The 15,006-nt window shown below is 42.1% G+C and overlaps 1 protein-coding gene across 1 annotated transcript in view; it reads right to left on the reverse strand.

Annotated features, from left to right (window-relative positions):
- The window catches only part of LOC310648303 (uncharacterized protein), a gene marked incomplete at its 3' end in the record, with an annotated part of 505,350 nt that overhangs the window by 143,312 nt on the left and 347,032 nt on the right, over window positions 1–15,006 (reverse strand). The window contains exon 4 of the mRNA XM_083376068.1: window positions 525–632. Within this exon, the coding sequence (XP_083232194.1) occupies window positions 525–632 (108 nt within the window). The remainder of the gene's footprint in view (window positions 1–524; window positions 633–15,006) is intronic.

Below are 15,006 nucleotides of genomic sequence, written 5' to 3' on the forward strand. Positions count from 1 at the left end.
CCTTTCACCACCAGACGCATCCACAGCTGAGCATCCTTTCGACTTTGGCCCAGTCGCTTCATTCCTTCCGACCTGAGGAGCTCATCTTCCAGCGTCATATCATTTTGCCTTTTGGTACTGTCCATGGGGTTTTCATGGCAAAGATACTGGAGTGGGTTGCCATTTCCTTCTCCAGTGGATCACGTTTTGTCAGAACTCTCTGCTATGACCTGTCCATCTTGGGTGGCCCTGCACGGCATAGCTCATAGCTTCATTGAATTACGCAAGCCCCTTTGCCACAACAAGGCAGTAATCCATGAAGGGGCACTGTTGATTGGATGGTCACAATTCTCCCTGAGTCTTTCCAAACCCTCATAAGATGCCATTTTTTCCTGAGATAATTGTCTTAATAGCAAAATTACAGAATCTGAAACCAAGATGTTTATGAAAAGGAACAGATGAATCTGTCAAAGGAAAAACTTTTAAATATATCTTTTAAATATATAAATATGGAGACAGAAAATGAAATGTGCTGGGTAGCTTACATTGCTGATTTGATCTTGAGGTTTCTTGATTCGCTGTAATTCAGGTGTGTCAGCCACCACACTAAAGCCCTTCCCTTTATTCTTTTCAAATTCCTCCTTATAGCGGACCTGTGTATGAAAATGAAAAAAACAGACATTACGTATTTACACTACATAAGCAGAACCTTCAGCATGTATGAATCATATTGTACAACCTCACCTGAACATTAAAAATGATTACTATTATGGGACTGAAATTGCCACTAGAAGCAATTGTTGAAACAATGTGTAATGGCTAATACTTGGTCAAAAAAGGTCTAAATATTATGAGAAAAGTCCTAGTTTGTATTAATCGCTTTATATCATTATATATATATATATATATATATATATATATATATATATATATATATATATATATGTGAAACTCAAAAAATTAGAATATCATGCAAAAGTTCTTTTATTTCAGTAATGCAACTTAAAAGGGGAAACTAATATATGAGATAGACTCATTACATGCAAAGCAAGATAGTTCAAGCCGTGATTTGTCATAATTGTGATGATTATGGCGCACAGCTCATGAAAACCCCAAATCCACAATCTCAGAAAATTAGAATATTGTGAAAAGGTGCAATGTTCTAGGCTCAAAGTGTCCCACTCTAATCAGCTAATTAAGCCATAACACCTGCAAAGGGTTCCTGAGCCTTTAAATGGTCTCTCAGTCTAGTTCAGTAGGAATCACAATCATGAGGAAGACTGCTGACCTGACAGTTGTGCAGAAAACCATCATTGACACCCTCCATAAGGAGGGAAAGCCTCAAAAGGTAATTGCAAAAGAAGTTGGATGTTCCCAAAGTGCTGTATCAAAGCACATTAATAGAAAGTTACGTGGAAGGGAAAAGTGTGGAAGAAAAATGTGCACAAGCAGCAGGGATGACCGCAGCCTGTCAGGTCAGCAGTCTTCCCCATGATTGTGATTCCTACTCTGCAGCCATCAAACGCATCCTGATAAGAACCGAACTGGCCCTAATCAGAAATGAACTCCACACAAAAAGATTCCTCCTGGACCGAATCAACAGAGACCTCCTCACACTTCACCTCAAACTCACCTCAAACTCAGCAACAAGATCCACCCCACACTTTGGGACAAATTCAAACAAATCGCTGTCTGGAGAGCTGAAACAGAGACTGCCTACAAAACAGAAACACACACCAATAAACTCCGAAGTCTAAAGGAACGCCAGAAACAAACCCCTCCTCTCTCACAGCAACACATGAAACAAACTGTGCACAACATCTCAGATAGGATTCTCACCAAAGCCGAAACCAACGTCCTGTCTAAAGGATTTAATTTTGCAGTCGCTCCCAAACACATTCCCACGGAAACCATTATATGCGGAGTCGAATCCAGCCTGACCAAAATTAACCCTGAAGACGCCAACAAAATCAGACTCGAAGTTACCAACATCCTCTGCACCAGCAAACCACCCAAAAGCAACTTACCCAAAGAGGAACAGACAGCACTACTTAACCTAAAAAAGACACCAGCATAATCATTCTGCCAGCAGACAAAGGCAACGCCACAGTGGTAATGAACTCATCTGACTACCATACCAAATTATCCAACCTACTCCGAGACTCCACATACAAACTCCTCAAGACAGATCCCACCACCTACCTGGAAAAAACCATAAAATCCAAAATAAAAGCCACCCCCATCAGTGAAGAGATCCAGCAAACAATCATTCCCAGAGAAAAATCATCCAGATGTCCTAAGCTCTATGGTCTGCCCAAGATACACAAAGAAGGAACCCTACTCAGACCCATAGTCAGCTCCATAGGCTCACCTCTACAAAATCTAGCCAAATTTCTTGCCAAACAACTACAGCCTTACGCAAATTCCATCACCTCACACGTACAAAACTCATTCCAATTCATAGAGATCATAAGTAAACTAAACTTACAGCCCTGTGACCTACTTGTGAGCTTCGATGTCATATCCCTCTTCACCCAAGTGCCAATCAAAGAAGCCTTGACAGCTATCCTAAATAAATACAACCCCCCAAAACACATCCTAGATCTGACCAACCACTGCCTATCTAACACATACTTCATCTACAATGGACAAAGATACAAACAAATGGAAGGAGCACCCATGGGATCACCCCTTTCACCTGTCATCGCAAACTTCTACATGGAACACTTTGAAACCCTCGCTCTAGAAAAATCCAACCACAAACCCAAACTCTGGCTCAGATACGTAGATGACACCTTCGTAATCTGGCCACGCGGCAAAGAAAAACTGGATGACTTCCTCACACACCTCAATAGCCTACACCCCAAAATACAATTCACCATGGAAACAGAAGCTAACAATCAACTTCCCTTCCTTTTTTTATTGAAAAGTTTTTCAATACATTTTATCTTTAACAATCACTCCCCCCACCCCCCACCCAACCCTTCCTAACCCTCCCTAACCCTCCCCCCTCCTCTTCCCCCCTCCCCCCTCCCTGACTTCCCAGAGCTAAATACAAGGTATAAAGGTAAAAACAATCATAAACAACCATATGTTAACAACAATAAACTATTAAGTCTATCGCACTCTAGCTCATGTAAAATGACTACAAGCAATACTAATATCACATCAAAACTTATACAAATGCTAAATGAAACTTTTTAGTCCCATATTTGTTCTGGATGTAATCAATCCACTTTTTCCACTCCATAATATAACGTTGTTGCGAATGGTCTTTCAAATATGCCGAAATCTTTGCCATTTCCGCCAGGTCAGAAACTTTTAGAGTCCATTCTTCTATAGTCGGCAGTTCCTCCTTCTTCCAATATTGACCTACTAAAAGTCTTGCTGCCGTAATCAAATTCAACATCAACTTAGTGTCCACAACAGTAGTATCCGTGATTATGCCCAATAAAAACAATTGCAGACAAAACTTTATCCTTTGCTTAAATATCTTCTGCATATTCCACCAGATTTTAATCCAAAAAGCTTTAACCTTTTTACAGGTCCACCATATATGAAAGTACGTTGCATCTTTGCCACCACACCTCCAACATTTAGGTTGATAATTCGGATACATACTTGCAAGCTTTTTAGGATCTAAATGCCACCTATAAAACATTTTATAAAAGTTCTCTCTTAAATTTTGGGCTTCGTAAATTTTACGTTCCTCACCCAGATCTTTTCCCAAGTGTCCATTGTAATAACTTCTTGAATATTCTGAGCCCACTTTATCATACAATCTTTAACAAGTTCTGTTTCTGAGTCAATTTCTATCAATGCAAGATATATCCGTTTGATATGTGCTGGACCCTGATTTCTAATTTGCTTTACCAGATTTTCATCAGTCATTGAGAAGCCAATTTTCTGATCTTCTTTCCACCTGGCCCGTAATTGACCATATTGAAACCAGGTTTGGACAATCTTCTCTTCTCGTAGAAAATTATACGACTTCAAACACGAGACGTTCCTCTCCAAACTTAGGATTTCCTTATATGTAGTCACATCATGTTTGAACCCAACATTTATATTTTCTATTGTGTGTTTCGGTATTGCCCATAAAGGTATCTTGTAGTTTAACTTATATCTATACTTCTTCCAAACTCTCAACAAAGCATGTCTAAAAATATGCACCTTAAACACATTATCTACCTTCTTATCATACAATAAATATGCATGCCAGCCAAATAACAGGTCATGGCCTTCAAGATTTAATAATCTCCCTTGTGTTAAATTAATCCAATCACTTATCGCTGACAAAGCAGCAGCTTCATAGTATAATTTAAAGTTGGGCATTTTAAGACCACCTCTTTCACGCGTATCCTGCATAATCTTAAATTTAACTCGTGGCCTTTTCCCTGCCCATACAAATTTATTGATACCCTTTTGCCATTCCTCCAAATATGAGCCCTTTTTAAGAATAGGTATCATTTGAAATAAGAATAAAAATTTAGGCAAGACATTCATTTTCACTGCTGCAATTCTTCCCAATAGAGACAATTGTAATTTTTTCCAGCTTTCCAATTCTTTTTGAGTTTTTCCCCATAATTTTTCATAATTATTTTTATATAACTTTGCGTTTGAGGGTGACAAATACACCCCCAAATATTTAACCCTTTTAACAATCTCAAATCCAGTTAACCCTTCTAAAAGGGCCTTTTGCGATACTGTCATATTTTTGGCCAATATTTTAGTTTTTTGTACATTAACCTTAAATCCAGAAACCTTCCCATATTGCATTATTATCTCCATCAGGTCCACAACAGAATTTTTTGGCTGAGTCACCGTAACAACCAGATCATCTGCAAACGCCCTCAGTCTATAATCCTGATCTCTAATTTGAATTCCCTTAATTTTTTCCGAATTCCGTATTTTAATCAATAATATCTCCAATTTTAAAACAAATAATAAAGGTGATAACGGACACCCTTGTCTTGTGCCCTTTCCAATATTACATACTTCAGTCAAACTATTGTTTACTATTATTCGGGCTGTTTGTTTTCGATATAATGCCCTAATTGGTTGTAAGAATTTATCCCCAAAGTTCATTTTATCTAATACTTTCATCAAAAATTGCCAGTCCAATTGATCAAAGGCTTTTTCGGCGTCTAGAAAAATCAACGCTGCAGGGATCTGGTTGTTCCTTTCCAAAAATTCCAACAAGTCTACTATATGCCTCACATTATTTTTCATTTGTCTGCCACTAATAAACCCAGTTTGGTCCCCATGAATTATCTGTTGCAAAACCCTCATCAATCTGTTAGCTAAAACCTTAGCAAATATCTTGTAGTCCGTGTTCAAAAGTGATATTGGTCTGTAATTTCTTACTTGAGTAACATCCTGATCTTCCTTCGGAATCAGAGAAATAAAAGCAGTTCTCCAAGACGGAGGCACCCTTCCTCCCCTTTGAATTGTCTGAAACAATTCCCTTAATGGCTTTATCATCTCCAATTGTAGGTTTTTATTTATTTATTTTATTTAGTTACATTTATATACCGCCCTTTCCCTGAGGACTCAGGGCGGTTTACAGGGAATTAAAAAATACATCATACAAAAGTTAAAAACCAAATTAAAAAATATTAAATTGACCCTGTACACTTAAAAACCCCAATTAAAAATTTCTCCTCAGCCTGGGCCCGAGAGCTCAAAGAGCCAGGTCTTCAGGCCCCGGCGGAATGATCGGAGGTCGGGGGCAGTTCTCAGCTCCACCGGCAGCTGGTTCCAGAGGGCAGGCGCTCCCACCGAGAAGGCCCTATCCCTGGGTGTCACCCGCCGGCAATCTCTCACCGGCGGAACCCTGAGCAGACCCTCCCTGTGGGAGCGCACTGGGTGAAGGGCGTTTGATGCCGGCAGCAGGTGTTCCCTCAAATAACCCGGACCCAGGCCATGTAGGGCTTTATAGGTAATAACCTGTTTATAATACACCGCAGTCAGTCCATCCGTGCCTGGCGCTTTATCCACCTTCAATTGTTTAATTGCTAAAAGAATTTCTTCTTCTGTTATCAATTGATTAATCTCTTCCTTTTGTTCTTGTGTAAGAACCGGGATGTTAGCATTCCTCAAATATACATCAATATCTGCTTCGTTGATTTTATCTTTAGCATATAATTTAGAATAAAAGTCCACAAAAGCTTCCTTAATAAGATCCTGTTGATACACAACCTTACCCTTATGTTCTATTTTATCTATATTAGAAGCCCTTTGCTTCTTCCTTAACATGTAAGCTAACCATCTGCCTGGTTTATTGGCATTGCAAAAAGTGTTATGCCTAGCAAACCGTAAGTTAGTTGCCACCTGATCAGCCATCAACTTGTCAAACTGTCCTCTTAACAAATTAATAACCTCTTTGATCTTCACATCCGATGGATTCAAAATTAGGGCCTTTTCTTTTTCCCTAATTTCATTCTCTAATTCTTTCCTCCTAAATTCCAAGTTACGTCTGTATTTGTTGTTCATATATATTAACACCCCTCTCATATAAGCTTTGCTAGCATCCCAAACCATGTCCATAGAGGTACCCTTATTCATGTTAGTTTCAAAGAAATCCTTCATCTGTTTTTTACATTCTTCCACGTTTCCCTGGTTTCTAAACAGGTTCTCATTTAGACGCCAAGAGCGCCTATCTCTATTATCCTTATCAATCTCTAACCAGACTGGACTGTGATCAGACATAGTTCTTGGACAAATCTTTATCTTCTTAATCCTGAAAAAAAATCATTAGTCGTTAATATAAAGTCAATCCTGGAAAAAGATTGATGTCTATCAGAAAAAAAGTATAATCCTTTTCTTGTAGATGTCTTTCTCTCCAAATGTCTCGCAACTCCAAATCATCCTTCATCTCGAAAAAAGATTTAGGCAATCTAGCGTGGCTTGGAGTACGCCTAAAAGAACTACACTTGTCCAGTTGTACATCCAAGACACCGTTCCAATCTCCCATAAAAATAAAAGATTTATAATCCAACTGAGTGATCTTACTGTGTAATGAACTATAAAAATCAGCTTGTTGTTGATTAGGAGCATACAGTCCAACCAAAAGCGTTTTTCTGCCTTCTAACAACAAATCTATTATAACATATTTTCCTTGTTTATCTGTTTCTATTAACTCCACTGTCATAGTATTCTTAATATAGATAACCACTCCATTCTTCTTATTCATTGCAGAAGCAATAAATTGTGTACCCAGTCTAGAGTTCAATAGGTACTTTTGGTCCATAGCCCTAATATGTGTTTCTTGCAAACAAATAACATCAATCTTAAATTGTTTTAAGTATTGAAAAATTTTCTTTCTCTTCTGTGGTGAGTTTAAGCCATTAACATTCCAGGTTAGAAACTTAATCGCCATCCTTAGCGACCCGAAGCTTCTGGAACACGTCTGTCAGAAGTCCCTTAACTTCCTTAGGCCACGCCCCTCCCACAGCTTCGCTATAGGTACGCTTTGAAGGTTCCATAACTTTCTGTTGATCCTCCTCTTGCTCTCATCTCGCTCGTCTCGAGGCAGCACGCGTCATCCTCTGATCTCTGGCATCTTCCGATGAAACTGTAATTTGATCCACTCCAGTAGCTTTCTCATCTGCCTGCGTTATTCCTTCAGCATCTTGAGGCTTTCCCTCGCCATTCTTCTTTGTAGATTCCAAAAGTGGTAAAGGGGTTGCTTTTAAAACATTGCTGAAAAAATCACGTGCCTGCATCACTGTGACAAGACGATGTCTCGTACCTTCGTGCATCACCATCATACCCACTGGTATCTCCCATCTAAACTTGATATCACGTCTCTTAGGTTCCTGTGCCAGAAAAGCAAAATCTTTCCTTCTCCTTAAAATTCTTGGAGGAATCTCTTTTAAAACCAAAACTTCTTGCTCAGCAACCACAAGATTAGTATCATAAGAAACTTGGATAACTTCATTCCTAATTGCTCTCTTTGTGAAGTAGACAACCACATCTCTAGGTAACTTCCTTTGCCTTGCAATCCATGAATTCACACGAAAGATTTTGTCTATATTTCCCTCAATTTCGGCTGCTGACTGTCCCAGTACCCCTTCCAAAGCTTCAGAGACTATCTGCTTTAAATCTTCTTTAGGATTCTCTTTTAAGCCTCTGATTCTGATAGCAAACTCCATCTGGTGATACTGGACCAGAGTCAAGTCACCGTCCATTTTATCCACCACATTTTCAGTCTCTAACACTTTTGCTTCTAATCTGGAATTATTTTGGCTAAGATCTTCCATTTTTTCGTCCAAGCATTCAATACATAAAGCCATACCTTGAAGTGCAGGCAAGAAGTCTGCCCTCATTGCTGTAAGCTTCTCCTCCAGCTTTTCCATCTTTCCATCTATAATATCTGCTATTTGTTGTGAATGCTTTTCCAGAGCGTCCTGTAGGTCTTTAACCGTCAGTGCCGGAGCAGGTGCAGGAGGCAATAAGGCTTGCAGCGAGGACTGCTGCACCAGGGAAGCCCCCGCGCTCCTGAGAACTTTGGAAGATTTAGCCGCCATCTTCCCCCACTTTCACTTGCTACGCACTTTCACTTTCAGAGTCCATAAAATCCGTTGAGCTAGAGAACAAAGATCCACTTTCACCTTGATCTCCTGTATCGCTCTGCCTGCATCTCCACACTCCAAAGTCCTTTCTGCTGGCAGGGGTGGTTGCTAACGCTTGGCTCTGCTCCCAAAAACACGGAGCAGAAACGCTGCGCAGCCCGGAGCAAACCCAGGCTTCGGGGGGGCTCGATCCTTCAGCCGCCCGAACTAAAAGCTCAGGCGGCCCCGGAGAGCTCAACCCCTACCTGGGGCCTCACCCCCTCCTCTTCTCCCGAGGAGGGGGCTTCCGAACCGCCGAAACAGCTGATCGGCGCTGTTTTCGGCGGTTCTACGAAGCCGCGGAGCAGACAGCCCAGAAATGGCTGTCTTCAGCGTCGCGTCGCCACCGGAACTTCCCTTCCTTGATGTCTTAGTCTACAGGAAATCCAACGGCTCCCTAGGACACACTATCTACCATAAAAACACACACACAAACCGCTATCTGAACGCACTCTCACACCACCACCCAGCACAGATCAACTCCGTAGCCAAGACACTCATCTCCAGAACAAAACACCTAGCTGACGAACAACACCTAAAAACCGAACTACACACTCTCACTAATGTACTAACAGCCAATGGATTCCAAAGAAACATGATTACCAACTTAATCCGAAGAGAGACACCCACAAAAACCCAAGACAGAGAACAAGAAAATGGCAAAGCCCTCCTCCCATACTTAAAAGGGACCACAGACAGAATCAGCAAGATCCTCCAAAAACACAACATCAAAACAGCATTCTACACAGACAGAAAAATATCCACCATCCTAAGAAACCCCAAAGACATAATTGGGTTAGAAAACCAAGGAGTATACGAAATCCCATGCACCACCTGCCCCACCACATACATCGGACAGACCAACAGAAGAATAAGTGCACGCATTGAAGAGCACAGGAACTCACTCAGAAAGGGAGAACAAACTTCATCCCTGTTCCAACACTTTAAAGCCACGGGACATGAAATTGATTTTAAAAAAACCAAAACTATCGCCAAAATTGAACATTTTAACAACAGAATAATCAGAGAAGCCATTGAGATAGAAAAACGCCCCCACAGCATGAATACACGAGATGATACCTCTCGTCTACCAGCCATTTGGAAACCCGCCTTGATTGACAGACGAGGCCCAACCACCAAGAATGATACCAGACCCAAACTCATGATAACATCACATGACATCACCACCACACAACCATTCAAAAAGCAAATCCGAACCCACAACGATAAAGACACACAACCACAAAACAGAAACCTAACTACAGCTGCAACATCAGCCACTTTAAACCCCTCCAAACCACACAATAAGCAAACTGACACCCACTATAAAAACATGGCACCACCACAAACACGAAGCCGAACAAAAGCAGCACAACTCACCAGCTCAGTTCTGGAGCTGGCAGCTGAGACCAGCCCACCCACTCAGAACACCCCCCCACCCAATCAGAACACACCCACCATTCAAAACACACTCCCACCCAATCAGAACACACTTGGTCCCCTACCCAATCAGAGCACACCTCCACAGAACACACCCCCTCTGGCAGTTTAAAAAAGAGGAACTAACAGCCACATGCTTCTCCCAGAAGAAGGAAGCTAAAGCCTGATGATGACGGATGGGACTCCGTCGAAACGTTGCGCCCACACCTTTAGTTCTACGTGGGGAAAAACCCGAAAAACCAAGGATCCACATACAGGCACCCGCGAAAACCTCAGAAAACATATATATATATATATATATATATATATATATATATATATATATATATATATATATATATATATATATATACATATATATATATATATATATATATATATATATATATATATATATATATATATATATATGTGTGTGTGTGTGTGTGTGTGTGTGTGTGTGTGTGTGTGTGTGTGTGTGTGTAAATTACTAACAAAGAATTAAAGGGAAACTGAGATGCATTTCTGACTCCTTAGTCGTCCTCAGTCAGCTATACCCTTCTGAGATTCGAACCTGGGCTGATTGCATACAAGGCAGTGTTATTTGCCTCTAAGCCACAAGGTCCCTCTCGCTCTGTTAGCTTTTTTCTGCAAGGGAAGATATGCTTCAAATGTTAACTATTTAGATTACCTTGCTAGGCCCCAAACATGGGGCAAATCTTTATTTCCTGTTTTCAGCCTATCTTGAAGGCCATCAAACAGGCAGTAGTCACACCGGACAATTCATATATTTGTGTAAATTACTAACAAAGAATTAAAGGGAAACTGAGATGCATTTCTGACTCCTTAGTCGTCCTCAATCAGCTATACCCTTCTGAGATTCGAACCTGGGCTGATTGCATACAAGGCAGTGTTATTTGCCTCTAAGCCACAAGGTCCCTCTCGCTCTGTTAGCTTTTTTCTGCAAGGGAAGATATGTTTCAAATGTTAACTATTTAGATTACCTTGCTAGGCCCCAAACATGGGGCAAATCTTTATTTCCTGTTTTCATGTTAGTAATTTACACAAATATAGGAATTGTCCGGTGTGACTACTGCCTGTTCGATAGCCTTCAAGATAGGCTGAAAACAGGAAATAAAGATTTGCCCCATGTTTGGGGCCTAGCAAGGTAATCTAAAGAGTTAACATTTGAAACATATATATATATATATATATATATATATATATATATATATATATATATACAGTATGTATATATGAATGATATAAAGCCATTAATATATATATATATAAAGTGCTGTGCTGTCCCCATGCCTGCAGGCTGTTAGGAAGTGGATGGAGAAGAACAGGCTTAGGTTCAATCCCAGCAAGTCAGTGGCTGTGGGTTCAGAAAGCATCCAATTCAAAGATGCAGCTTTTTTGGGCGGGGGGGAATCTTAGAATCATAGTTCCTGCTTGATGTAAATTGTGTTAAAGACCACAATCTTACATTCAAACTGTCATGCTTGCAAAATCATAAAAAAATCCTAAAACAATAGAGTTAAATTGCTAATTTTTTAAAAGTTAGTATGCCCTGTACTGAGCAAAGTTCCTGATGAAAATAAAAATGCAGGTTGTCCTCAACTTATGACCATTCTTTCAGCAACTGTTCAATGTTACAGCAGTGCAGAACGAGGGGACTTACAACCTGTCGCTAAAGCTACAGCAATTGCAGTGCTCCCACAGTCACATGATCAAAATTTGGGTGCTCAGCAGCCCACCCATACTTATGATCGCAGGGATACCTCAACTCCCCCCACTCACCTATCTCCCCATCTCTGCCCTTTTGCCCCCCTGCATTCCACGGCCCCTGTCATCCTAGCTGGCCTTCGCTTCTTCTTTCTCCTTCTGCTAACCAAGCATGCTTGACCTGGCCATTTGTGAGGTAGCTGCTGGCCACACAAGGCTTTCTTCCCAAGGTTGCGCATGGCAGTTTCCTTGCAAGACCTGGAGAAGATGACCTCATGCGACCAGCAACTGCCTTGAAAAGGGCCAGGACAGGCATACCTTGTCAGCAACAGGAGCAAGAAGATGGTAAAAGTCAGCTGGGGCAACAGAGTGCAGCATGAGCCTTGGAATGCAGGATGGCAAGGGTGGCTGGGACTGAGCTGGGGTTGCCTAAGGTGTGGCCACTTTGTACCACACTGTTAGGGCTTCCTGGGGCACAGAGGCTGTGCTGGGCCTGACTGGTGAGGCTGAGGCAGCTTAGGGGCTTCTTGCAGCCCCAGGGCCGCAGTGCACCAAGAAACCCCTGAGCTGCAGCATGGCAAGCAGCCCCAGAGCCATGTGGTTCTGGGGCTGCTTGCTACCCCATAAGGCAGGGTTGCAGGGCAGCCAGAAGGGGAGACATGGGGGAATAGGCAGTTGTGGGAAGTTGAAGGGAAGGCAGTCCCTTCCCTTGGAAGAACCAAGGCCCGGAGCTGGGATGGACAAAGCTTGGAATTACTTAGATTGAGGCGAGTCCTTGGCTAACAACCTGTGGAATTCACAATAGGGACTGCCGAGATTGCCACTGCTAAGTGATGCAGTTATGTAATGTCATGCTTTATGACTGCATTGCTTAGCGACAGAAATTCTGGTCCCAATTGTGGCCATTAGTTGAAGACTACCTGTAGTTTGCTATTACTTTCTTCCAGAATGCATTTTAAACTTCTCACTCTAGCACAGGGGTCCCCAACCTTCTTGGGTTGGCAGCCCGGTGGGAGAGGGAGGGGAAGGAGACTTACGCACATATGCACAAACATTAATGCGCCCACACATACGTGCACATGCACCCTCCGGGTGAAATTCAAGGTGCTGGTTATCACCTATAAAGCCCTACATGGCCTGGGTCCAGGGTATTTGAGGGAACACCTGCTGCCGGCATCAAACGCCCTTCGCCCAGTGCGCTCCCACAGGGAGGGTCTGCTCAGGGTCCCGCCGGTAAGAGATTGCCGGCGGGTGACACCCAGGGATAGGGCCTTCTCAGTGGGGGCGCCTGCCCTCTGGAACCAGCTGCCGGTGGAGCTGAGGACTGCTCCCGACCTCCGATCATTCCGCCGGGGCCTGAAGACCTGGCTCTTTGAGCTCTCGGGCCCAGGCTGAGGAGGCATTCATTTTAATTGGGGTTTTTAATAGTACAGGGTTGATTTAATATTTTTTAAATTGGGTTTTAACTTTTGTATGGTTGATTTTTAACTCCCTGTAAACCACCCTGAGTCCTCAGGGAAAGGGCGGTATATAAATGCAACAAAATAAAATAAATAAATAAATAAATAAATAGGCCGCAAGCATGTGCACCACACAAACGGGGTTGCGAGAATGCACACGAGGCTCTCAGCAGCACTGGCACCTGTGTGAGGCTTGTGATGCCACCGCCAGGCTTGCAGCAGTGCCGCCACTGGCACGAGGATCGCGTTGCCACCGCCCCCTCACAAGGCTTGCACCGCAGCCCACCTGCTGCTTGGCCTGCCATGGCCCGCACAAGGTTCGTGACAATGCTGCCTGCATGTGGTGTGCTGCTGCCCACCTGCTGCTCACGGTGCTGCCGCCATCCGCACATGGTTCATAGCAACACTGCCGCCCACGTGATACTAGCGGTGCTGCTGCCACCTGTGCAACACTCATGACAATGGTGGCATGGGGGGGTGAGCACACACACACACACGTGTGTGCACTGCCCAGCTACTCACACGGCCCGGTGGCCAAGAGGCCACAGCCCGGTATTAGGCCGCAGCCCATAGGTTGGGGACCTCTGCTCTAGCCTACTGAAAACTTCCCAGCCAAGTATGAACCATTCCAGACCCTGCTGAATAGGTGAGCCTAGAAAAGTTTGGTCAAATCCTACCATCTACTGAAACATTTTAATATGACAAATAGATACAAACTTGTTTACAACAGCAACATATTGTATTCTGCTTGTAAATTAACATAGCCTTAGTAAGAAGATTGGCATGTTAAGGAAATACATGGAAATACATTCATATAAAAGGATTTCTATCAGTTTTGCTTGGCCTTCAATGTGCCATATTTGCAGAGATCAGAAAAGTTAAAACCAAGGTTCTTGATATATAGCACTTTCCTATACTCAGATACATTTATGTGTCTATGATTCCCCCTTACCTCTATGTCTCATTCCGACTTGCAGAGAATGCTTATACAGCATACACACAAAAAAATCACTGTATTCCCAGAAGCTGGGTTTAAGACTCAGTCAGTAACTAAGCTAGAATGTTTTTATATGCTTGTGAAAAGGGGAAATCACCAAATAAGCAAAATTTCCCATATTATCACAACATAGAAGATATACTAAAGTAAATAGTGGTTCAATTCTGGTGAGATGTAGATTTTACTGATGGTTTCTGTCTGTAATATCAGGAAAATCAAAACATACATACTCTTAACACCAACTTAAACATTATTTATCTAACAATGTTCTCAGTGTACAGTAATTCTGAAACAACTTTCTGATGGATAAAAAGAGATTTGTTGGTGCTCTCCATGGAGCCAACAAGGGGTGGGGGGAGAGAGAAAGGCAGACAGCCTTGTTCTCACAGACAGCAAAAAGACATTCACAGCTTCAAGCAGTGTTCTAACTCTAAACTGAAACTGAAAAGAGTGCATATCAATACAGAGGACCAATCTTGAGGGCCATGATTTGTTGTTTGGCTGGCATGCATATCTGTTGTATGATAAGAAGGTAGATACTGTGTTTAGGATGCATATTTTAAGACAGGCACTGCTGAGAGTCTGGAAGAAGTATAGACATAAGTTAAGCAGCAAGATACCATTGTGGGCAATCCCAAAACACGCAATAGAAAATATACATGCTGGTTTCAAACACGATGAGACTACTTATAAGGAAATTTTAAGTTTGGAAAGGAATGTTTGGTGCTTGAAATCATATAGCTTCTTGCGAGAAGAGAAGGTTGTTCAGACTTGGTTTCAATATATTCAGTTACGGGCCAGGTGGAAA

This window comes from Vipera ursinii (genome assembly GCF_947247035.1).
Source record: "Vipera ursinii genome assembly, chromosome: W".
Taxonomy (NCBI): domain Eukaryota; kingdom Metazoa; phylum Chordata; class Lepidosauria; order Squamata; family Viperidae; genus Vipera; species Vipera ursinii.